The sequence below is a fragment of the Bubalus bubalis genome, chromosome 18, assembly GCF_019923935.1.
Source record: "Bubalus bubalis isolate 160015118507 breed Murrah chromosome 18, NDDB_SH_1, whole genome shotgun sequence".
Lineage (NCBI taxonomy): Eukaryota > Metazoa > Chordata > Mammalia > Artiodactyla > Bovidae > Bubalus > Bubalus bubalis.
Window position 1 is genome coordinate 62840620 of NC_059174.1, and position 26258 is coordinate 62866877.

General features: G+C 53.5%; 1 protein-coding gene across 1 annotated transcript; it reads left to right on the plus strand.

The window, feature by feature from the left end:
* Positions 1–13158: 13158 nt before the first annotated feature.
* Positions 13159–24965, plus strand: LOC123465087 (leukocyte immunoglobulin-like receptor subfamily A member 3). The gene is made up of 11 exons (XM_045163236.1): positions 13159–13223; positions 13508–13822; positions 14133–14187; positions 17498–17567; positions 18153–18219; positions 21893–22007; positions 22465–22474; positions 22647–22822; positions 22900–23081; positions 23291–23593; positions 24826–24965. The coding sequence occupies exons 1-11, from the start codon at positions 13181–13183 to the stop codon at positions 24948–24950; spliced, it is 1461 nt and encodes a 486-aa protein (XP_045019171.1). The 5' UTR covers positions 13159–13180; the 3' UTR covers positions 24951–24965.
* The last annotated feature ends 1293 nt before the right edge of the window (positions 24966–26258 follow it).

Sequence of the window (26258 nt, forward strand, 5' to 3'; positions counted from 1 at the left end):
TGCGAGGGGACACCCTGACGTTTGAAGTGACAGCCAGGTGCTCTGCTGGTAAACAGCTAAGGAATACAACAGTTTATAAAGAGCCCAGATGTGTGAGCTGTGTGTCCCCTTTGGTGCAAACGCTCTCCGTGGCCAACCTCAAGGAGCCCGGGTGAATGCGCTGAAGGCCGGGTGGGAAGGAAGGAGCAGGCTGACTTTCCCATAGAAGCGAGTCTGATCCAGCCAGCCCCCACCGATGGCCCCACGCGCACAGATGTCTCCTTTGTGTTAGGTTAGATCATTTCCATGTCAGTTTCAAGCCCCACTTTCCACGAAATCAGATGCCAAAACCTTAGTCCATCAGACGAGGGGGAAAGAGAAAACTATGCAAGTACCAGTTGCGGGAGAAAACACGGAGCACTTTGGCTCCAATACTTTGCAGCTTGAAGGGCAAACCACCTCAGTAATTTGGGGAGGAAATAACAGCCATCAGTTAAAAGGGAGAGACACACAGCCCCCACCCAGAGTTATGTAACTGAGGGGGAAATTGTGCCTAACCACCAGTACACAAACAGGAGAGTAAGGTCAGAGGGTCGCTCACATCAGACAGATCACAGAAAACCTCACAAACATGAATGCATGCGATGGAGCTTTTTTTGAGTTAAGAGAAGACCGCACTGACATACTGAGTTAACAAAAAGTTAAGACAAAACTCCTCAGAAACCATTTGCTAGAGATTCTCCCTTGTAAAATACATTAACACCAGTCTAGAAAGATCTGCAACCTGTTGCTAGTATTAGCTTTCCAAAACTGCTGGGAAACCCGCCAATCAGTTGCTGTACTTGGAAACCTCTGGTCTTCCAGGCACGCCTCTCCCTTCCTCCCACACCGACCCCCAAACCACTGCGGGTTTCCCGGGGGCGTGGGGGGCCCTTCCTCGACCCACTGATCTGAACAATTACAGGCGCTGGGTTGCTGTGCTGGGTCAGCAAGGACCTTAGGCTTCCCAGGGCAACAGCATGTCCACCTTTGTTCTCTCTCTCTTAGTGGAGCAGACGGCCATAGTTGAGAGGAACTAGAAGTGGCATACACGAATTATTTGGCTTTTCTTTTTTAGTGTAAACACAAACCAAGCCAGTGCTTGGCAACGGTCCAAACCTCTGGTCCTCCCCCGAAGGTTCCCCTAATGAAACCTTGAAGCCCAGCTCCCTCTTACTCAGATCAGAATTTGAGTGCAAAGAGAAACAAGGACCCTCTTTGATGACATATATATATATATATATATATATACACACACACACACACACACACAAACACACACACAAATATATACATACACATACACCCACACATATATATAGACACACATACACACACGTACACACACACATACATACATACACACATATACACACACATATATACACATATATATATACACATATACACACATACACATGCATATATATACACACACATCAGTTCAGTTCAGTCACTCAGTCATGTCCGACTCTTTGCAACCCCATGAATCGCAGCATGCCAGGCCTCCCTGTCCATCACCAACTCCCGGAGTTCACTCAGACTCACGTCCATTGAGTCAGTGATACCATCCAGCCATCTCATCCTCTGTCATCCCCTTCTTCTCCTGCCCCCAATCCCTCCCAGGATCAGAGTCTTTTCCAATGAGTCAACTCTTCGCATGAGGTGGCCAAAGTACTGGAGTTTCAGCTTTAGCATCATCCCCTCCAAAGAAATCCCAGGGCTGATCTCCTTCAGAATGGACTAGTTGGATCTCCTTGCAGTCCAAGGGACTCTCAAGAGTCTTCTCCAACACCACAGTTCAAAAGCATCAATTCTTCGGTGCTCAGACTTCTTCACAGTCCAATTCTCACATCCATACATGACCACAGGAAAAACCATAGACTTGACTAGACGAACCTTTGTTGGCAAAGTAATGTCTCTGCTTTTGAATATGCTATCTAGGTTGGTCATGACTTTCCTTCCAAGGAGTAAGTGGCTTTTAATTTCATGGCTACAGCCACCATCTGCAGTGATTTTGAAGCCCAAAAAAATAAAGTCTGACACTGTTTCCCCATCTATTCCCCATGAAGTGATGGGACAAGATGCCATGATCTTCGTTTTCTGAATGTTGAGCTTTAAGCCAACTTTTGCACTCTCTGCTTTCACTTTCATCAAGAGGCTTTTTAGTTCCTCTTCACTTTCTGCCATAAGGATGGTGTCACCTGCATATCTGAGGTTATTGATATTTCTCCCAGCAATCGTGATTCCAGCTTGTGCTTCTTCCAGCCCAGCGTTTCTCATGATGTACTCTGCATATAAGTTAAATAAGCGGGGGGACAATATACAGCCTTGACGTACTCCTTTTCCTATTTGGAACCAGTCTGTTGTTCCATGTCCAGTTCTAACTGTTGCTTCCTGACCTGCATACACATTTCACAAGAGGCAGGTCAGGTGGTCTGGTATTCCCATCTCTTTCAGAATTTTCCACAGTTTATTGTGATCCACACAGTCAAAGGCTTTGGCATAGTCAATAAAGCAGAAATAGATGTTTTTCTGGAACTCTCTTGCTTTTTCCATGATCCAGCGGATGTTGGCAATTTGATCTCTGGTTCCTCTGCCTTTTCTAAAATCAGCTTGAACATCAGGAAGTTCACGGTTCACGTATTGCTGAAGCCTGGCTTGGAGAATTTGGAGCATTACTTCACTAGCATGTGAGATGAGTGCAATTGTGTGGTAGTTTGAGCATTCTGTGGCATTGCCTTTCTTTGGGATTGGAATGAAAACTGACCTTTTCCAGTCCTGTGGCCACTGCTGAGTTTTCCAAATGTGCTGGCATATTGAGTGCAGCACTTTCACAGCATCATCTTTCAGGACTGAAATAGCTCAACTGCAATTCCATCACCTCCACTAGCTTTGTTCGTAGTGATGCTTTCTAAGGCCCACTTGACTTCACATTCCAGGATGTCTGGCTCTAGGTCAGTGATCACACCATCATGATTATCTGGGTCGTGAAGATCGTTTTTGTACAGTTCTTCTGTGTATTCTTGCCACCTCTTCTTAATATCTTCTGCTTCTGTTAGGCCCATACCATTTCTGTCCTTTATCGAGCCCATCTTTGCATGAAATGTTCCCTTGGTATCTCTAATTTTCTTGAAGAGATCTCTAGTCTTTCCCATTCTGTTGCTTTCCTCTATTTCTTTGCATTGATCACTGAGGAAGGCTTTCTTATCTCTTATTGCTATTCTTGGAACTTTGCATTCAGATGGGAATATCTTTCCTTTTCTCCTTTGCTTTTCGCTTCTCTTCTTTTCACAGCTATTTGTAAGGCCTCCCCACACAGCCATTTTGCTTTTTTGCATTTATTTTGCATGGGGATGGTCTTGATCCCTGTCTCCTATACAATGTCACGAACCTCATTCCATAGTTCATCAGGCATTCTATCTATCAGATCTAGGCCCTTAAATCTATTTCTCACTTCCACTGTAATATCATAAGGGATTTGATTTAGGTAAGGAGCAGCAGCTGCACTTTGCTGGAGCAGCCGTGAAGAGATACCCCACATCCAAGGTAAGAGAAACCCAAGTAAGATGGTAAGTGTTGCAAGAGGGCATCAGAGGGCAGACACACTGAAACCATACTCACAGGAAACTAATCTAATCACACTAGGACCACAGCCTTGTCTAACTCAATGAAACTAAGCCATGCCCTATGGGGCAACCCAAGATGGGCGGGTCATGGTGGAGAGATCTGACAGAATGTGGTCCACTGGAGAAGGGAATGGCAAACCACTTCAGGATTCTTGCCTTGAGAACCCCATGAACAGTATGAAAAGGCAAAATGATAGGATACTGAAAGAGGAACTCCTCAGGTCAGTAGGTGCCCAATATGCTACTGGAGATCAGTGGAGAAATAACTCCAGAAAGAATGAAGGGATGGAGCCAAAGCAAAAATAATACCCAGCTGTGGATGTGACTGGTGATAGAAGCAAAGTCCGATGCTGTGAAGAGCAATATTGCATAGGAACCTGGAATGTCAGGTCCATGAATCAAGGCAAATTGGAAGTGGTCAAACAGGAGATGGCAAGAGTGAATGTCGACATTCTAGGAATCAGCAAACTAAAATGGACTGGAATGGGTGAATTTAACTCAGATGACCATTATATCTATGACTGTGGGCAGGAATCCCTCAGAAGAAATGGAGTAGCCTTCATGGTCAACAAAAGAGTCTGAAATGCAGTACTTGGATGCAATCTCGAAAACGACAGAATGATCTCTGTTCATTTCCAAGGCAAACCATTCAATATCACAGTAATCCAAGTCTATGCCCCAACCAGTAATGCTGAAGAAGCTGAAGTTGAATGGTTCTATGAAGACCTACAAGACCTTTTAGAACTAACACCCAAAAAAGATGTCCTTTTCATTATAGGGGACTGGAATGCAAAAGTAGGAAGTCAAGAAACACCTGGAGTAACAGGCAAATTTGGCCTTGGAATACGGAATGAAGCAGGGCAAAGACTAATAGAGTTTTTCCAAGAAAATGCACTGGTCATAGCAAACACCCTCTTCCAACAACACAAGAGAAGACTCTACACATGGACATCACCAGATGGTCAACACCGAAATCATATTGATTATGTTCTTTGCAGCCAAAGATGGAGAAGCTCTATACAGTCAACAAAAACAAGACCGGGAGCTGACTGTGGCTCAGATCATGAACTCCTTATTACCAAATTCAGACTTAAATTGAAGAAAGTAGGGAAAACCACTAGACCATTCAGGTATGACCTAAATCAAATCCCTTATACACACACATACACATACATATATGAATATATGTATGTGTGAACTTGTGTGCTCACTGATGTCCGACTCTTGCGACCCCATGGATTGTAGCTCACCAGGCTCCTCTGTCCATGGGATTTCCCAGGCAAAAATGCTGGGTTAGGTTGCCATTTCCTCCTCCAGGGCATCTTCCTGACTCACGGACTGAACCCACGTCTCCTATGGGTCCTGACTGGCCACTTCCTCCCATCCATTACAAAAGCAAACCGAAAAACAAAACAGGATTGAAATCCCAACTCAATCCGCACTGTGATGCGGTTCACAAAAGGAAACGCTGCCAGATGTGTGAGCAGCGCCTAGCCACACACAGCAGCAAATAGGCAAGCACTACTTCTGCTTCTCAGGAAACATGACGGCCAGCTCTGCGCATCTGTCCAACTCCTCCCCAAAGGTGGTCACACCTGCACACGTGCATGCACGCGCACACACACACACTTTTACACACAAACCACCTGGCGTCAGAAGCACCAAGAAAAACATGCAACACCAGAGTGGCTGGAGTGAGGTGTGCGCAGATTCAGACTCCAGGGCTCACATAGCTGGGTCTGGCGCCCTGGCGGCAGGGCCATCATGAGCCCGGAGCAGGGGCGCCCTGAGGGCCGGGAAGGGACAGCTCCGGCTGGGCTCCATGGCCTCCCTGGCGGCAAGACTTGGTGCTCCCCACTGTGGTGGCGAGGCAGCCCAGGGGAGCCCCTGTGGTCACACGCAGGGCCATCAGAGGACAGGACAGGGCATGGTGTGCTGGCCTCTCTGCATCTCCTGCTGGGACCCTGGAGGGCACGTACTCCACTTCACTGCCCACCTTCCGGCCCTCGGGTCTGCCCGGGGAAGGGGCGCCCATTCCTGCTGCAGCCAGCACGGCCACCACCTACAAGAGCCAGAAGCTGCAGGTGGATGCCCCTCAACCAGGTCCTGGGGGTGCACCTGTCCCCAAAGGCACGCTGCTGAAATTGCCTTGGCTACACACACCATCTCTTCCTGTTCGGCCTGGAGGCTGAGAGACAGAGGGGACCGGAGTTCCGGCGGGCCCAGCCCCAGAAACCACAGCCCACCATGATCCTGCACTCCCACTTCTCGGCATCGAAGACCAGTGACCCACTACCGAGGTTCCTCTCAGTCCCAAGTCAGCAGCGGAGATTCTGTGGCTGGTCTGAATGGCCGGCACAGCCCTGGGACTCAGCCTTCTGCAGGAGGCGGTCGGGCTGGCAGCGCTGGCCTTTCTGAGAGCCCTCTGCCAGCTGGACACTCAGACCTGGCCCACTTCCCAGGCGGTACACGGATACAGCCTCTCAGCTGGCAGAGAGCACCTGGAGCCCAGGGGTGGGGGGACTGTCAGGGGAGGGCGTGAGGACTGCAGAAGCACTGCACCCCGGGCGGAGGTCCGGCGGGGAGACCTCCTTCCAGCAACCGCCCACCACCCCGGGTGTCTGGGGCAGTTTGCGAAGCCACCATTAGGACTAAGGCAGTCCTTGCAGAGGCGGGCAGAAAGGATGGCAGTGGAAGGACACCCTCCCCTCCTGTCCCCCAGATTCAGGAGGTTCAGGTGGAACAGTTCCGGGACGCCCCCCACCCCGGGTGCACTAGGGGTCATCACCTAGGGACTGCAGCTGTTGACCCGAATCAGGGTGAGACGGCCCCCACGACCACTCGCCAGGGTTCCTGAGCCCGACTGCCACCCAGTCCTCTGCGTGAAGGCCTCAGCCCTCAGCGGTCAGGAGGCGGGGCAGGGCCAGGACGGGGAACAGTGCCACCCTTGCTCATGCAATGCTCTGAGGGGCAGTTCTCACCAGCATAGCCCCTTCCCGTTCCCCTGTCCGCTTCCACACACCGAGCAGAGCCCTCTCTGGAGCGGCCCCCAGGCCTTGCCTCTCCCCAGCCTTAATTACCCCTTCTCTTCCAGCCACTGGGCAGTCCAGCCGACCTGGAGAAGCCCCCTGCTCTAACACCCCTGCCCAGGGGAGACTGGGAGGCAAGCTGACCACCGCGGTCTTCACAGACCCCGGAGGCAGTTCAAATAGCGAACACGGTAGGGCTTGAGAAATACAGGACGCTCTTGGGGAACATTTCGCTGAGCCCCAGGCCACCCAGACTGCCTGAGACGAATGCGCAGCAGAGTGAAGGCCCAGCGGCAGGAACCAGGGCGGGGCCAGGCAGCAGGGCGTCACTGTGGCCCCCCTGCTGAAGTCACAGGCAGGGCCAGGTACCGGCGGGTTCCCCCCAAGCCTGCCCGTGATGGAGGCCACCGGCCCCTGGAGAGTTTGGGACGCCAGCCCCCGTATCAGAGCAGAGCCACAGGCCAGAGAAGGGCCGGGGAGCCCGGCGCCCAGGCGCTGTCAGAAACACCTCAGGTTGAAGAAGCCCAGGGCGGCAGGGGACTCCCTCACGGGGACCGTGAGCAGGCTGGCTGTGACGTCGGGGACGAAGACCGCTCCGTGAGGCCGCGGGTGGGCCCCTAGTCCCGGCTGGTCTGGACGGACCCGGAGAGGCCCTGCCGGCGCCGGGCAGGGCCCCAGGCGGAGCTTCTCTTCTCCCCGCCGTCTTCCCAGCTTCTCCCGAGGTCGGTAGGCCCTCCTGCCCGGGGTGTGCGGCGTGGACATGGTCTCTCTTGCCTGCAGGGATGGAGCAGCTGGCCGCCCGGCGCCCCCAGGTCCCTTCGGACGTCTTCGGCACCCTGGCCGGCTCGTGAGCCTCCGGGCCGACTTCAGCGCCGGGGCCAAGGGCTGCGGCCCGCTTCTTCGGGATGGGATGCTTCAGTTTGGGGTTGCCTACCAGGATCCGGGCGGCCTCTGAGGCACCGGGTGAGTCTCCAGGCCGGGGCCCCCGGGCGTCTAAGTCGGCTCATCCTCTCCTTCTGAGGACTAGGAGGACCGGGAGGCCGGAGAGGACGGAGAGGAAAGAGAGGCTTTGGACTGGAGGGGGCGCCGGGTTCCTGAGCCTGGAGCGCCGCCTACAGGTGGACATACCCGTGCGCGTCCCCAGCCTGCCCCAGGGCGCTGGCCGCGCTTCCGGCCTTTCACCTGCCCCTCGGGTTCCTCTTCTGGAAAGCCGAGGCGGGCTCGGGTCGGGGTGTCTTCCTTGGCGCCCAGCCGTTGCGTCTGGGGGGCCCGTCGCCCCACTTGACCAGGCACCCGCGCTCGCCCTTGCGGAGCCGATGGCTCAGGCTGCGTGAGGCGCGGAGAGATAGACCGGCTCGGTGGGGCTCAGCCCCTCCCGGCAGCCATGCGCCCCGCCTGGAACCGCCCCGCTCCGCACCGCCGCGCTCCGTCCCGCACCGCCCCGCCCCGCGCGCCTGGCACAGCACCGCCCCGCCCCGCCCCCCCCCCCCCCCCCCCCCCCCGCGTGCGACCCACCCGGACCGCAATGCCCTCAGCTCACAGGCACAGCCACCAACGAGCTCCGACCCGCCCTGCGGTGGAGTTTTAAATGACAGACAGTCACCAAGTTCAACTACTACAGTAATACAGACCAATTTTCAAGCATGATAGCGAAAAAGTGAAGAAACACTGTGTATGTGTGTCATGTATCCCGCTGCATCCAATTCACAAGGAGACGCACGTGTTACTTGGGAGGAAGAACTTTGTGGATTCTTAGGACTAGAGGAAGATGTGCTGGATGAAGAACAAGCTGGAATCAAGACAGCCGGGAGAAATATCAATCACCTCAGATATGCAGATGGCACCACCTTATGGCAGAAAGCGAAGAAGAACGAAAGAGCTTCTTGAAAGTGAAAGAGGACAGTGAAAAAGTTGGCTTAAAGCTCAACATTCAGAAAACTAAGATCATGGCATCCGGCCCCATCACTTCATGGCAAATAGATGGGGAAACAGTGGAAACAGTGACAGACTTTATTTGGGGGCCGGGGGGGGGGTGTCCAAAATAATTGTAGATGGTGACTGCAGCCGTGAAATTAAAAGACACTCCTTGGAAGAAAAGTTATGACCAACCTAGAACAGCATATTAAAAAGCAGAGACATTACTTTGCCAACAAAGGTCCGTCTAGTCAAAGCTATGGTTTTTCCAGTAGCCACGTTTGAATGTGAGAGTTGGACTATAAAGAAAGCTGAGCGCCAAAGAATGATGTTTTTAAATGGTGCTGTTGGAGAAGACTCTTGAGAGTCCCTGGGACCGCAAAGAGATCCAACCAGTCCATCCTAAAGGACAGCAGTCCTGAATAGTCTTTGGAAGGACTAATGCTGAAGCTGAAACTCCAATCCTTTGGCCACCTGATGGGAAGAGCTGACTCATTGGAAAAGACCCAGATGCTGGGAAAGACTGAAGGCGGGAGGAGAAGGGGACGTCAGAGGATGAGATTGTTGGATGGCATCACCGACCCAATGGACGTGAGTTTGAGTAAACTCTGGGAGCTGGTGATGGACAGGGAGGCCTGGCATGCTGCCGTCCATGGGGTCACAGAGTCGGACACGACTGAGCTGAACTGACAACTAGAGGATGGAAAGCTCCCACGTGACCTCCTGGTCCTCACACACGGAGGAGGGGGCGGGGGCACTGTCAGAGGGAAGCTCAGGGGCTGCTGGAATGCGGTCCTGTCCCTCCTGACCCACAGGTACTGACTCCTGTCTGTGGCTCCTTACTGGTGAGCCGTCCCTTTGCTCCATCACCCTCCCTAGCTTCTCACCTCTGAGTGGGGCGGGGCTGAAGCAGGCTGGGGAAGGCCAACCCCTGCCTAGGGGCTGATTCACAGCAAAGTAGCCGTCCATCAGTCACGGCAAACTCTCCACACACTCTCAGCGTGTTTCCACACACCATGACCTCAGCTGCCCGATCGGCATCATGAGTCCAGCCAGACGATGAGCCGTTGACCAGGGGGAAACAGGGCCTCAGACACACACTCTACCACCGGACGACATGAGGTGCAGAATTTGAATGGGGTCCATGTCAGTTTCTGAACATAAAAATCAAGAATCTCAATCTGGCTGGAGGTCGCCACTATGGACGTGAAGGGTTCAACCCTATGCGCGGTAGGGTGGGGTCACAGAATGTTTGGTTCCAGAGTGAACCAAATCAGGAAGCCTGGGCTCTATCTGGTCCTCAGTGAGGGCAGTGGGTGGAGGAGAATGCTCATGGAGGGAAGGGCGTCCCTCTCCTCTGGAGTTCCTGTGCCCAGGTCCTCGCAGCGACGAACTAGAATGAGCCGATCAAATACAAAAGCGCAGCTGTAGAGCCGGGATCAGCTACATAATTTAGGGGAACAGTGAAAATCGAGAATGCAGGGCCCCACGTTCACATGTCAAGACGGTAACCGGAGAGCATTAAAGCCAGGTGGAAGTCTGTCTGATCGCAGAGCCCCGCCCACGAGCGGCTCTGCACGCAGCAGTGGGCAGCCGGCGGGTGCACACCGCGGTGCCGCCAGGACTTCCGGGGGGCCTCCTGGGGCCCCGCCCACGTGGGTGCCGCAAGCACACCACGCACACCACGCACTTCACCACGAAACTACGAGGTTGGGGCGTCTCTTTTGTGAGGGTGCTCCCAGGTTCATGCGGGAATTTACCTAAAACACACGGGATTAGGGCAACGGTCTAAACCACTGACGTGTCTGACTCCAGGAACCTGCCTGCTCTGCCACACGGTTCCCAGCTCAGACCTACCCAGTGCCGCCCTGAGGAGTTGGCAGGACCCTCACGCCCACCGGCATGGTCGGATGTCATCTCAACCCCAGGCTCTCTAACCAAGGCCGGCAGCCGCGCACAGGGGAGTCAGGCTCTGGGGTCAGGTTTGCCGGGCTTCCATTCCCAGATGGAAATTTCTGGAGATCTGAGCCTGAAGAACAGACCCAGTGACCCTGAGCCTTGGTGCTGTCATCGGGCGAATGGAAAGGCCCCGGCAGAAGGAGAGCTCTGATGACAGGCCCTGAAATAACGGGCCTGACACGAGTCTCCCCTCCGTGAGAGAACTTGCGTGTGGAGAGGAGGAAGCCCGGGGCCTCTTGATCAGAGGATCTCTCTGCATCACCATCCCGGGTGTGCAGCCTCGTGTGCCGAGCACTGAGCGGGTGACGACTCGGGGCGGGGGAAGGAGGGACGCTCTGAGCTCCGGTGGCAGCAGGCGCCCTGAGACCCCCAGACAGGACAGCTGCCCCGGTCCCTGCAGGTGGGCAGCAAGTTCGGGCACCGGGAAGGGCCTCAGGAGGTGGTGCGGACAGGGCAGGGGCCCCGAGCCCTCCCCCGCTCTCTGCTTCTGTCCTCAGGGGTAAAATGGAAGCTCACACACAAACAGACGACCGGGGGGGGGGGGGGGAGGTTCTGACAGGGTCAAGACGACTCAAGGGGGAGAGGACATTCTCTGAGACAAACGGAGCTGGGAAATTCGGATATCCACCCGCAGAACGAAGATCAATGTGACACACGCCACATAAAAAGATCAGCTCAGAGTGGATCCATGTGACAGCTAAAATTCTCTAAGAGAAAACAGAAAGTAAATCTTCATCTGTTGACTTGACAATAGATTCTTTGCTATGACAGGAAAAGGACCAGAAGAAAAGAAAAGAAAAAAAAAAAGATGAATTTCACCAAAATTTACCCTGGTGGTACCTCAAAAACACTCTCCAGAGTATAAAAGACAGCCAACAAAATTTGAAAAAAATATTAGCACATCGTCTAGTCAGAGTATAGTATCCTGATACATGAAGAATATCTTTAACTCAATAACAAGAAGTGACCCAATATTTTTAAAACAGTCAAAGGCTTAAATAGATATTTCTACAGAGAAGATATACAGGTGGATGGCTAGCACAGGAAAGGATGTTTAGAACATCTGTCATTAGGGAAATGAAAGTTAAACCACGATGAGATACCGTTGGAACTCAAGGAGATAGACCATGATTTGAGAAATTAACAACTGGTGATGAGGCAGTGGAGAAACCTGAAGCTGTGACATTGCGGGTGAGAATGGGAAATGGCTCCACCACTGTGCAAAGCAAGTCGGCAGTTCCTGGAAAAGCAAACCGGAATTAGCATTTTGCCTAGAAGGCCCATTTTGTGGTGTAGTTTCAGTTCTGCAAGATGAATAGGCTCTGGAGACATGCTGAGGCACGGAGTGCTGACCTGTGGCTGGCTACACCGTGCTGTGCACCAGGCGGCACAGAAAGCAGACCCCCTGTTAAGCGCTCCCACCACAATTAAAAAACAGAAAGCCGCCAACAGATACTCAAACATTTATGCAGGTATGTTCACTGAGGTAGCCACAGGAGACAAAAAAGGACAACAATCCAGATGTCCATTGCTGATGAGTGGATTAAAAAAACACCATTCACTGTTTTCAAATGATATTCTGTCCAAAGCACAGAGACAGAGACCCCAGGATGCAGGAGGCTCAGTGGGGACAGACTTTCTTGGGGGAGAGGGGAATGTCCTCAGCCCGGATCTGACCCCAGACCTCAGGGCGCAGAGCAGACCTGGAGCGTCCAGGACATGTGGTGGGGCGGGCACTCACAGGGAACTCTCTTCAGGGCTGTGCTGGGGCCCAGGGGACCAGGGACAACCAGGTGAGCCCCCAGACCTCCTGCTTCCACCCACCACCCCTGGTCACTGGGGAGCACAGCGGGTCGGGGCCACTGGTGGCCCATCTGGGAGGGGCCTGGGTGGCAGCTGGGAAACCTGGGGGAGAAGGCGCCCTGACTCCTCAGCTCTGATTCCTTTCCAGAGGTTCTCCCCAAACCCTCCATCCGGGCTGACCCAGGCACCATGGTCGCCCAGGGGAGCCCCGTGACCATCTGGTGTCAGGGGTCTCTGCTGGCTGATGTCTACCGTCTGCATAAAGAGAGGAGCTCTGTATACTGGGAGGCTAAGGGCCCTCAGGGTTCCAGGAACAAGGCCAGGTTGCCCTTTGAATCCTTGAGCTCAAGTGATGCCGGGCAGTATCAGTGTGCATATCAGAGCAGGTACAGCTGGTCAGCACTGAGTGACCCCCTGCTCCTGGTGGTGACAGGTAAGAGGGCGGGGCGGGTCCCTCCAGGTCCCCCCCACCATGGGAGCCTCCTCACGGGCAGAGGAGCAGAGTGTGTGCTTAGGGGGCCCCTGCCCTCCCAGCCCACACCTGGGGTCACTAGGGTGGCGGTCCCCCTTTAACACAGCCCCTCGCCCACAGGAATGTACAGGAAACCCTTGCTGTCGCCCAGCCCAGCTCAGTTGTGTTCCCCGGAGACAACCTGACCCTCCAGTGTCGTTCAGACCGGCCTTAGCAGATTTGCTCTGACCAAGGAAGAGGGGCTCACCCCTCCCCTCTGTCTAGAAGGGCAGCAGAGCCCCGACCTCCCCCTGGGCTGGATGAGCCACGCCCATGGCGGCCGGTACAGATACTACAGTGGACATAACCTCTTCTACATGTGGTCGGCCCCCAGTGCCCCCTTGGACATCCTGATCACGGGTGAGGAGCCCCTGTCCTGGCCCAGGTCCCGACTGTCTGCTCAGGGCGCTGGACCAGGGTCGGCCCTTGTAGTGACGGGTCCGGGGAGAGGGTGCTGGAGCAGAGGCCCAGGTGGGGCAGGGGTCTGGGGGGGAATGTGAAAACAGGAGTGAGAGACACGGAGATTAAGGAAACACACACAGACAGGCTGAGAGGAGCTGGGAGGGCTCACAGGGAAGCCCCCTGCTCAGGGTCCGGGGTATGGGGAGGGGTTCTCTGCTCATCACCTTCGCCCTCTCACCCAGGAATGCACAGGAAACCCTCCCTCTCTGCCCGCCCGGGGGCCTCAGTGCCCCGGGGAGAGAATGTGACCCTGCAGTGTCGCTCTGAGGTCCGGTCAGACACCTTCCATCTGTCCAAGGAGGGGTCGCTCGCTGCTCCCCAGCACCTTCGTCTGCAGGACACGGCTCCACCCATTCAGGCCAACTTCACCCTGAGTGCTGTGACCTCAGCCCACAGTGGGACCTATAGGTGCTACAGCTCACAGAATACCACCCCCCCCCCCCCACACACACACATGCTGTCCCTCCCCAGCAACTCCCTGGAGCTCCTGCTCTCAGGTGAGGAGACACTTGCCCATTCCCACTAAGAAGTCAGACCCACAGCTCAGCCCTGTCCAGAGCTGCCCGGGAAGAAGGGAGACACGGGGATGTCAGCCAGAGGTGACCCCACCTCACGGAGGGATGGATAATACAAGGGGGCCCCTCTCCCTCTGCTCCACATACTCCCTCCCCAGGGTCCAGGCAGTGCTAGGTGTGCAGAGAGGGGACTTAAGAAGGGAACGCTCTGGGCTTTGAGGGAAGACATGGAGCTAAAAGCAGCATGAAGACCCAGACACACCCCCACACCCTCCTTCTGTTCTTGTTCCAGGGAGCAGCTGGGGCCTGCAGACCCCACCCACATGCGCGAGCTCCACGTCCGCTGAGTAACCGAGTCCTCCTAGCCTAGAGGAGACAGAGTTTTCTTGCCCTGGGCGACCTCCTGCTCCCCCTTCCCCACTAAACCTTTACAGGTTGCTTCCCACAGGGTCTAGGGTGGGGTGGGGATGAAGGGAGGGGGCTTCAGGTCCCAAGTATAACTGAGCTCACTGGTCCATACTGGCTGCTCATAGTGAGAAAAATTGCGTGAAGGGAAAGCCACCCAGCTGGGCAGGGAGAGAAGAGGAGGCGGCCTCCCCGCCTCTGTCCGTGGTGCTGATTCCCGGAGCCTGAGAGTCAAGGACACCAAGGGAACCAGTCCCACAGTGTGTAGGGCAGAGTGACGGTGGTCTCTGTCCGTGGTGCTGATTCCCGGGAGCCTGAGTGTCAAGGGCACCAAGGGAATCAGCCCCACAGTGTGTAGGCTGAGTGAAGGTGGCCTCCTCACCTCTGTCCGTGGTGCTGATTCCCAGAGCTTGAGAATCAAGGGCACCAAGGGAATCAGCTCCACAGTGTGCAGGGCAGAGTGAGGGTGGCTCCTTGCCTCTGTCCGTGGTGCTGATTCCCGGAGCTTGAGAATCAAGGGCACCAAGGGAATCAGCCCCACAGTATGCAGGGCAGAGTGAAGGCGGCCTCTCATTTCCAGGTCAAAGAGGTGGGAGGGTTCACTGGACAGTTACATGTAAATCAATGAAACTAGAACATTCTCCCACACTATATAAAAAATAAACTCAAAATGGTTTGAAGACCTAAATGTTAGACATAACATCATAAAACTACTGGAAGAGAAATGGGCCAAGTACTCTTTGATATACATTGTATCAATATTTTCATAGATCAGCCTCCCAAGGCAAAATAAATAAAAGCAAAAATTAACAAATGGGACCTCATCAAACCTATAAACTTTAGCACAACAAAGGAAACCTTCAACTAGAAAAGACTACATATGGAAAGGTAGAAACATTTGCAAATGATATGACCAAAATATATGAATTGCTCATATGACTCAAAATCAAAGAAACAAACAACCCATCAAAAATAGGCAGAACTGAACAGACATTTCCCCAAAGATATACAGATGGCCAACGGGCACATGAGAAGATGCTCAACACTGTCAATATTTAGAAAAATGCAGACCAAACCTGCAATGAGTTACCACCACACACCAGTTGGAATGGATATCAACAAACACAGGTAATAAATGCTGGAGAGGGTGTGGAGAAAAGAGAACCCTCCGACACCACTGGGACATGTGTGTGCTTCAGTCATGTCCGACTGTTTGCAAACCCATGGGCTGTAGCCTGCCAGGCTCCTCTGTCCATGAGATTCTCCAGGCAAGAATACTGGAGTGGGTTGTCATGCCGTCATCCAGGGCATCTTCCCCACCCAGGGACTGAACGCGCAACTCTCTGGTTTCCTGCCTTGGCAGGCGGCTTCTTTACCACTAGCTTCATCTCTCGTACCTTGAAAGGCACTTTTCTTCCAGTTTAGAGCCATCCTGCCCATGGCCACTAGAGGGCACATGAGAGACATAGCAGAGTCTGTCCTCGCGGCAAGACCCTGTTCAGGAGACACCCCCAGGACTTCCCGCTGAATCGGTGCCTCGTCGGCCCTCAGAAAAAGCCAGCTGCGTCCAGGAGAGACGATGAGCCCAGCTGGTCCAGCGAGGCTCTTAAGGACCCCTCAGTGAGAGTCTCACACTTCACTGGTTAAATGAACCTCCCACCTAAACTGCTCATTCCCACATCTCTGCCACATCATAGCACTGCAGACTTCAAGGTGATGAATTCAGCAGAAAGCCCTGGACTGGGAGTTTGAACCACGAGGTTTCAGAAAGAGTACCGTGCGTTGCTATATTGAATGTGGATAAATCGCATTTCCCTTCCCAGGCAGGTCTTGCCTCTGTTTAACAAAAAAGCAGCTATGATTCTACAAAGTAGTTCTGGGGCTCGAGAACTGGGGCACTGTGACTCCACCCAGGGCAAGAGACAGTCGTCCAGAAATGCAGATGTAGGAGTTCCTAATTAGTGAAAACAATTGTCTTAAAGAGGTTCAGTGAACTGACCTTCCACAAGGTGCCCAGAACACAGAAGGGGAGAGGAGAGTCCCTTCAATAAACAGTGCTGAAAGAGCCAGATGACAGCAGGTAGGAGAATGAAGCGGGACCCTCAGCTCACACTATATGTGAAATCATCTCAAAACGCAGCAGAGACTTAAACACAGGGCCTGGAACCATGAACGAACAAGAAGAAACACAGGGGGAGCGTCGGGACATGGGTGTGGACAAGGTTTCTTTGGATATGACACCAAAAGCACAGGCAGCAAAGACAGAACCAGGTCAGGGGGAGTCCGGTAAATAAAACCCACCCAGCAAAGGAAACAGTCACAGGAAAGGCAATGGGTGCAACGGGAGACGTGTGCAAAAACACATCTGATAAGGAGCTACTTCTCAAATATACAAGGAGCTCACACAACTCAACCCAAAGTAACACCAACCCGGTTTTTAAATGGGCACAGGACCTGAACAGGTATCTCTCAAAAGACGATGTCTGAATGACCAAACAGACATGGAAAGGTGCTCAGCATCCACCAGTCGTCAGGGGAGCACACGCCAGAGCCAGTGAGATGTCACTGCACGTGTTACAGACACTTGACTCCTAGGAAAAAGACAACAAGTGCTGCCAAAATGCAGAGAGAAGAGAACCTTGTGCATGGTCGTTGGTAAGGCAAATCGGTGCAGCTACCATGGAAAACTATGGATTTTCCTCAAAAACTAAAAACAGAACTACCTACCATATGATCCAGCAATTCCACTCCGGGGTATGTATCCAAAGGTGAGGAAGCCAGGACCTCACAGGCGTATCTGCCCTTTGTGTTCACTGAAGCATTGTTCACAATGGCCAAGATATGGAAACAATTTCAGGGTCTGTCAATAGATAAAGGAATAAAAGAAAAATGAGACACACAAACACAATGGAGTATTTTTCAGCCTTTAACACGTTGGAAATCCTTCCTTTTGAGACATCATCGATGAACCTGGAGGACATTATGCCGAGTAAAGCAAGACAGACAGCAAACACAGTGAGCAGGAGCTCACTGACCTGTGGGATCTAATAGACTCAGAACCAGACGGGTAGTTGTCAGAGGCTGGGAAAGGGAGGGGGGGTGGAAATGGGGAGGGGCTGGTCATGGGGTCAAAGTTTCAGGGATGCAGACGAGAAAGTTCTGGAGACCTGATGTGCAGCGATGCGACTAGCACTGACCATACTCTACTGTAGACTCAATGCTCAGAGGGTAGCCCGGAAGTGTCCCCACCAGATCCGCAAACCAAGGTGAACTACAGGAGCTGATGGACACGCTAATTAGCATGATCGTGCTGTTTCACAGGGTAAGCGTGTATCAGAACATCAGGCTCTGCATTTGAAATATACAAGTCTTGTCAGTTACACCTCAAGAAAGCTGAAAAGTTTTCCTTCATTTAAGTAGAACAAACATGTTGTAAGTGATTCCATTTCTAATTTAAGCCAGTTACTCTCATGTTTAATATATGTACGGACACTTTTATTTCTGAACAAATGTGCATTCTCCTCCTCCACTGAAGAAAACAAGGTCCTAAATATACTCCACCTGAACTCTGAGCACTCATGTATGGGCGTGCGTGCGTGCACACCTGTGTACCTACACGTCATGCATCTGTGGCCGCGTTTGTGTGAGCCAGTGTAATCTTCCAAAGCTCACGTTTTGGCCCTGTTTTCCTCACTCTTGCATCTCACTTGCTCCATGACATCAGTTAGTATTCGTTTCAGTGTGAAAACAGTCAATAGCTAAGCCCTGGCTCCTCTGGCAATGCCATCTTTCACCCTCATTCTCTATCAAGCTACTTGAAAACATTTTATTTTTTTAAAGAAGGGTGTGACTCAGCGACAAGGAGAGGAAAATACAGGTGAAGGTTAAGGGACCCATCCTCCCACAGCACTCCTTCTCGCTGAGGAAGAAGCAGCATGACCTGGTGGGCTTAGTGGCTGAGACTCTGCCCACAGGTCAGAAGTGGTGCCCGAATTTCAGGATTCAGAGACTTCTCCCTCTAATGACCCTTTCACGTTTCTCCTTTACAAATAATTTTTTGACTCAGTATAAAATTGTTCCTAATGAATTCCGTGAAGGTGCTTCTCCAATATCTCCTGGCATCACCTTTTTGTAAGATGTAGTCTGATCCCAATAAGCTTGCCATTCTCATGATAACTGAAAAAGGTCAGTTTTCATTCCAATCTCAATGCAGGGCAATACAAAAGAATGCTCAAACTACCATACAATTGGTCTCATTTCACATGCTAGCAAGGTAATGCTCAAAATCCTTCAGTCTAGGCTTCAGCTGTACCTGAACCGAGAACCTTCAGATGTACAGGGTGGATTTAGAAAAAGGCAGAGAAACCAGACATCAAATTGCCAACATCTGTTCGATCATAAAAAAAGCAAAGGAATTCCAGAAAAACATCTACTTCTGCTTCATTGACTACACAAAAGCCTTTGGCTGTGTGGATCACAACAAACTGTAGAAAATTCTTAAAGAGATGGGAATACCAGACCATCTGACCTGCCTCCTGAGAAACCTGTATGCAAGACAAGAAGCAACAGTTAGAACCGGACATGGAACAACTGACTGGTTCAAAATTGGGAAAGGAGTACGTCAAGGCTGTATATAGTCACCTCGCTTATTTAACTTGTATGCAGAGTACATCAGGATAAATGCTGGGCTGGATGAAGCACAACGTGGATTCAACATTGCTGGGAGAAATATTAGTAACCTCAGATATCCAGATAACATTGCCCTAATGGCAAAAAGCAAAGAGGAATTAAAGAGCATCTTGATAAAGGTGAAAGGGGACAGTAGAAAAGCTGGTTTAACCTAAACATTCAAAAAACTAACATCATGGCATCTGGTCCCATCACTTCATGGCAAATAGATGAGGAAACAATGGAAGCAGTGACAGACTTTATTTTCTTGGGCTCCAAAATCACTGTGGACAGTGACTACAGCCATGAAATTAAGATGCTTGCTCCTTGGAAGAAAAGCTATGACAAACCTAAACAGCGTGTTAAAAAGCAGAGAGATTACTTTGCTGACAAATGTCCGTCTAGTCAAAGTTACAGTTTTTCCAGTAGTCAGGTATGAATATTAAAGTTGGACTACAGAGAAAGCTGAGCACTGAAGAACTGATGCCTTTGAACTGTGGTGCTGGAAAAGACTCTTGAGAGTCCCTTGGACTGCAAGGAGTTCAAACCAGTCAATCTTAAAGGAAATCAACCCTGAATATTCATTGGAAGGACTGATGCTGAAGCTGAGACTCCAATACTTTGGTCACCTAATGTGAACAGGCAAGTCATTGGAAAAGACCCTGATGCTGGGAAACATCGGGAACAGAAGAATTAGGGGGCAAAAGAGAATGAGAGGTTGGACGGCATGACCATCTTAATGGACATCAGTTTGAGCAAGCTCTGGGAAACAGTGATGGACCGGGGAGCCTGGCATCCTGCAGTCCATGGGGGTTGCAAAGACTCAGACACGGCTTAGTGACTGAACAACAGTGTATTTAAAATAAGCTTCACCTTTTCCTATTGCCTCTCTTTCCTTGACTCGGACACCCCACTTCTCAGCAGGCTGCTCTCCACAGCACTGTCCTCACTGGGGGTCAGGCCGAGGTCCACCCCTCACACTCACCATCTCTCATAGAAGGTTTCTCCCGGGAGTGGCCTGGGAGGCAGTCTGACGGGGGGCCCTCTGCAGCCACACCATGCCCCGGAGTCCACGGCCACAGACTCTGCCCCTGCTCAGAGCTGTGCCCTCAGGATGGGGCATGGGGGCCCCACAGCCTCCCACACGTGGACGCCATGGCTGATAGCGTGGGGCCAAGTGTGTTTCCTGCCAGGCGAGGGAGGCTGCATGGTGCTGACCGCAGGCCTGAGGCTATGAGCGGAGGGCTCCCAGTGCCCACCAGACACTGCGGGAGGGGGGCTCCGGGTACCAGCCTCCATCCGGAGCCCTGGCCCTCCCTGCCTGTGAGGATGGGTGCCTCTCTGTGTGCACACAGGTGGAAACCTCTGCCTCTGACCCTGAGAACACTCCGGCTGCCGGGGCCACACCGCCTACCTCCCGTGCTTTGCTGTGGTTCCCCTCTGTTTGGGGAACTTTCTTTCTGCACAGACATGTTGCTCCGTGTTTCAGAAACACTCTCCAAGCACGTCTCAGCATTAGGAGCAGAGGAGGCCCTGGGTGGGCACCACACTCACCCACTTTGGTGCAGTCTCAGCCCGCAGCCCTTCACATCCATCCTCTCCTGCCATCACCTCATCTGGAAATTGACCATGATGACGGCAGCAAGAGCCAGCAGCCCCTCTGAGGGCTGGGGCCGGGACAACAGGCAGAGGAGGAACCTCAGGCGCAGAGAAAGGACAAAGCCGCCCCAGGTACATGAGCAGCAGGCACATATTTACAGGAGCATCTGTTCTCCAACAGAGTGAGAGCCCTGACCCCAACCCATACCCCCTAAAGCTTGCAGAGTACATCATGAGAAACACTGGGCTGGAAGAAGCACAAGCTGGAATCAAGATTCCCGGGAGAAATATCGATAACCTCAGATATGCAGATGACACCACCCTTATGGCAGAAAGTGAAGAGAACTAAAAAGCCTCTTGATGAAAGTGAAAGAGGAGAGTGGAAAAGTTGGCTTAAAGCTCAACATTCAGAAAACGAAGATCATGGCATCTGGTCCCATCACTTCATGGGAAATAGATGGGGAAACAACGGAAACAGTGTCAGACTATATTTTTGGGCTCAAAAATCACTGCAGATGGTGATTGCAGCCATGAAATTAAAAGACGCTTACTCCTTGGAAGGAAAGTCATGACCAACCTAGATAGCATATTCAACAGCAGACACATTACTTTACCAACAAATGTCCATCTAGTCAAGGGTATGATTTTTCCTGTGGTCATGTATGAATGTGAGAGTTGGACTGTGAAGAAAGCTGAGTGCTGAATAATTGATGCTTTTGAAGTGTGGTGTTGGAGAAGACTCTTGAGAGTCCCTTGGACTGCAAGGAGATCCAACCAGTCCACTCTGAAGGAGATTAGCCCTGGGATTTCTTTGGAGGGAATGATGCTAAAGCTGAAACTCCAGTACTTTGGCCACCTCATGCGAAGAGTTGACTCATTGGAAAAGACTCTTATGCTGGGAGGGATTGGGGGCAGGAGGTGAAGGGGAGAACACAGGATGAGATGGCTGGATGGCATCACCAACTCTATGGACGTGAGTTTGAGTGAACTCCGGGAGTTGGTGATGGACAGGGAGGCCTGGCGTGCTGCGATTCATGGGGTCGCAAAGAGTCGGACACGACTGAGTGACTGAACTGAACTGACTGAAAGCTTGCAGGTGATGACAAGACCGGGAGGAGACTGTGCCCAAGGACCCTGGTGCCCTGAGGAGGCAGGAAGCACCCAGGGGCTTGTTCCCAGGAAGGTGGGCTGGACGGTGATGCGATAAAGAGAAACGCCCCTGAAGGGGGCTGTGATGGGGGAAACCTACACTCCAGGGCAGGGGAGGAGTCAGTTTCCTTCCATATTCCCTGAGTGGCGCCTCTGGGCTCTCAGCCACATGGACTCCACTGAGCCCCAGGGAGCTGTTGACCTCTGTCTCTGGGGATCTAAGCCCTGCAGGGCAGAAGGGGCTGGCATCCTCCCCGAAGCATTTACAGGGCCAGGTGACCCCGTCCACGGAGAGGACCGCCGGAGACCTTCTGTTGTACGGGCATAGGAGGAAGCAGACCCCGAGGTGAGGCTCTCGGAGGGAAGGACATGCCCTGCTTGCCCACACCTGAAATGAGCGTCTCAGGAACACAGTGGGACTGTCACAGGAATGAGAGCTAGGTTCTCATGAAGAGATAGTTCCCCTTCCTGTGGCGTTGCTGATATGACGTGAAGCCCCAGCCTCAGAGAGGACACACCCTGTGGTCTGTCTGTCCAGAGGACATCCAGGTCTTCTCCATCCTCACAGCCTGGACCGCAGGGAGGAGATGCCATGGCCCCCACGCTGCCCCTCCTGCTCTGCCTCAGTGAGATGGGAGGGGCAGGGGGAGCCGTGGTCTGGAGGGACCCCCCAGCCAGCCTGCTCCCTCAGGGGACCCCAGGGCCCAGAAGGCTCCCGGGGAGGAGAGGCGATGCTCAGAGCTGAGGGCACACCTCTCACAGGGCACTCTCTTCCAGGGCTGAGTGTGGGCCTGAGGACCCAGGTGCAGGCCGGTGAGTCTCTCCCAGGGCCCGGCTCCCTCCTCTCATGGGGACGAGGTCACCCCCAGGCCGTGGGAAGGGGGAGGGCAGCTCGGGGCTCATGGAGGGGGAGTCTGGGAGGTCTGGGCTGAGAGCCGGGGCCTGGGGGAGACGCCCGGTGAGCCCGCCTCTGATTTCCTTCCAGGGACCCCCCCCCAAACCCACCATCTGGGTTGAGCCGGGCTCTGTGGTCCCCTGGGGGAGCCCCGTGACCATCTGGTGCGGGGGGACCCTGGAGGCCCAGGAGTTCCGTCTGGATAAAGAGGGAGGCCTGGTTCTCTGGGACAGACAGAAACCCCCGGGTCCTGGGGACAAGGCCAGGTTCTCCATCCACTGCATGGGGCAGGACCACGCAGGGAGCTCTCGGTGCTACTACAGCGCCCCCACTGGCTGGTCAGAGCGCAGCGATCCCTGGAGCTGGTGGTGACACGTGAGGGACACTCAGGCCGACTTCCCCTGGGCCCGGTGGGCACCGTCCACGGGCGTGGGTACAGATGCTACGGTGGACACGGCCTCTCCTCCGAGTGGTCGGCCCCCAGTGAGCCCCTGGAGCTGCTGGTGGCAGGAGAGGAGCCAGCGGGTCAGTAGGGGACCTGACTCTGCACAGGCCCCACCGGGGAGCCCCAGGGGTGATGCTGGGACCAGGGAGAGGGGTCCCAGTAAGGGACAGAGACGGGGTGGGGGGAGGGGAGAGACTCGGAGAAAAGAGACAGCGCTGAGGGGCCAGAGAGGCCCGCGGAGTCTCGCTCAGAACCAGGCCGGACGCCCGCACCCCCTTCCTCTCTGCAGGACGGCTCAGAGACAGACCCTCCCTCTCGGTGCGGCCGGGCCCCTCGGTGGCCCCGGGGCAGAATGTGACTCTGCTGTGTCAGTCAGGAGACAGGACGGACACTTTCCTTCTGTCCAAGGAGGGGGGAGCCCATCGTCCTCTGCGTCTGCGCTCCCAGGACCAAGACGGGCGGTACCAGGCCGAGTTCTCCTTGAGCCCTGTGACCTCAGCCCACGGGGGCACCTACAGGTGCTACCGCTCACTCAGCACAGACCCCTACCTGCTGTCACAGCCCAGTGAGCCCCTGGTGCTCGTGGTCTCAGGTGAGGCCCAGTCTGTCCGTCAACTCAGCAGCTCGTGGCTCTGCCCTGAAAGCGCCAGGCGGTGGTGGAGGAGGGGCCCCCTGGGGGCGGGGCCTCGGAGCCCGCGCCCCGCCCCTTTATCCCGCACTGGGGTCCCGGAGGGGCAGGTGGGCAGTGCGAGGGTCTTGGAGAGCCCACAGGGCCGTGCAGGGCGGAGGGGAGTGAGGTGGGGACCCCGGGTCAGCCCAGGGCACCCCTTCCTGGGCTCAACCTCCCAAGATCCCATTCTCCCAGCCACAGACCCAGATCCGAACCTATGGCGTCTCGGGGCTCTGTGCTCAGGGGAGACAGCCCAGCCCAGGGCGGTGTGGGAGCCGGAAGATCTAATACCCCCTCAGGTCATCAACGGGAAACACAGGCTGCAGGGGCTCTGAGCTGCCGGGTGAAGGGCCAGGGGTCGGGGTCCAGGCTGGGGCTAGCAGGGCTGCGGAGGTGGAAAGCGGCCCCGTCCCCACCCCCTCTTGACCCCCAGGGGCCTCCAGGAATCAGTTTTTCCATCAGCTCCACCCCACAGTGGAGTCAGAAACTGCAGAGAGGGGAGCAGGCTCTTGGGGACGTGGTGGCGGTTCTGCGGAGGAGCAGGGCTGAGTTATGCTGCCCGTTCAGGCGCCTCTGGAGACACTGATGTGGACTCCCTCACCGTCACCACACCCCGGTGCGGGCCTCAGCTTCTCCCAGTGTTAATGGAGAGACCCGTGCCCCAGATCTTAGATTTCCTCTGTTCTGACCTGGGTATGACCCCACATCGGGCAAGGAGCACAGGGAGCCCCCAAAGAGGTGACTGTGGGGATCTGTGCCCTCCACTGCAGCATGTGGGAAGGGAGGGGAGAACCCAGAAGCCCCTCCACGCATCCTGCCCCTACCCGCTGAGGTGGGGGAGGGGAGGGGACAAGGGAGGACCCTCAGCTCCAGGTGAGACCCTCGGACAGCCCCCTGCAGGTGAGGAGCCCCCAGAGCAGAAAGCTGGTGTCCTCCTGGGGGCCAGCACAAGAGGAGCTCAGGACGCTCATGGCCCTGGTTCCAGTCCCGGCTCTGCCTGCTCCAGGCTGGATCTCCCTGGGCCTCAGTCTCCTCGTCTGCAAATGGGTGGGATGGGCTGGAGATGGACACACAGACCCCAGCATGAGTCCTCATACTGCAGGTGCCCAGTTAAACGGCACCCCTGGCTCACTCAGGCGTCTCTGGTGCCCCAGGCCTCACGTGGTACCTGAGTGTCCTCATTGGGGTCTCGGTGACCTTCATCCTGCTGCTCCTCGTCCTCCTCTTCCTCTTCCTCCGACACCAGGGTCAGGACAGATGCAGGAAGTCGCGTGAGTAGGGAACGGGGTGACTCGGACCCCTGGAGGCCTTAGGGCATCAGACAGAGGGAAACCAAGGACATGGGAACAGTCAGCTTAAAAAATTTTTTCCCACCATATGGAGGTTCCTTAAAAAGTAAAGGCAGAATTATCATATGGTCCAGAAAATCCACTGCTGGATATATGTTTCAATAAAATGAATTTGAAAAGATACAAACATTCCAATATTCATATAGGCAATTTACAATGGCCAAGATATGTCAGCAACCCAACTGTCCAGCAAGAAATGAATAGAGAAAATGTGGTGTGTGTGTGTGTGTGTGTGTATACCCACATATACATACAATGGAATATTACTCAGCCATAAAAAAGAAGGGAACTCTGCCATTTGCAACAGCATTCATGGACCTAGAGAGTATTACGCTTACTGAAATAACTCAGAGGAAGATAAACGCTTCATGATAGCATTGGTCATACTGAATCTGGAAAATAATACAAAGGGATGTATATGAAAAACAGAAACAGAGTCCTTGATATAGAAAAATAACTAATGGTTACCAGGGGGTCGGGCAGATTAGGGGTATGGACTAGGAGACCCAGACTCAGTTCAGTTCAGTTCAGTCGCTCAATCGTGTCTGACTCTTTGTGACCCCGTGAATCACAGCACGCCAGGCCTCCCTGTCCATCACCAACTCCTGGAGTTCACCCAGACTCATGTCCATCGAGTCAGTGATGCCATCCAGCCATCTCATCCTCTGTCGTCCCCTTCTCCTCCTGCCCCCAATCCCTCCCAGCATAAGAGTCTTTTCCAATGAGTCAACTCTTCGAATGAGGTGGCCAAAGTACTGGAGTTTCAGCTTTAGCATCATTCCCTCCAAAGAAATACCAGGGCTGATCTCCTTCAGAATGGACTGGTTGGATCTCCTTGCAGTCCAAGGGACTCTCAAGAGTCTTCTCCAACACCACAGTTCAAAAGCATCAATTCTTCAGTACTCAGCCTTCTTCACTGTCCAGCTCTCACATCCATACATGACCACAGGAAAAACCATAGCCTTGACTAGACCGACCTTTGTTGGCAAAGTAATGTCTCTGCTTTTGAATATGCTATCTAGTTGGTCATGACTTTCCTTCTAAGGAGTAAGCGTCTTTTAATTTCATGGCTGCAGTCACCATCTGCAGTGATTTTGGAGCCCGGAAAAATAAAGTCTGACACTGTTTCCACTGTTTCCCCTTCTATTTCCTATGAAGTGATGGGACTGGATGTAATAATCTTTGTTTTCTGAATGTTGAGCTTTAAGCCAACTTTTTCACTCTCCACTTACACTTTC

Bases quoted from the DNA above. Each gene is read 5' to 3' on its own strand.
- LOC123465087 (XM_045163236.1), top strand. From the start codon at position 13,181: ATGTGGTCGGCCCCCAGTGCCCCCTTGGACATCCTGATCACGG. The intron at 14,188-17,497 runs GTAACCGAGTCC...TGTCCCCACCAG, and splicing joins GCGAGCTCCACGTCCGCTGA to ATCCGCAAACCAAGGTGAAC. The intron at 17,568-18,152 runs GTAAGCGTGTAT...ATCCTCCCACAG, and splicing joins TGATCGTGCTGTTTCACAGG to CACTCCTTCTCGCTGAGGAA.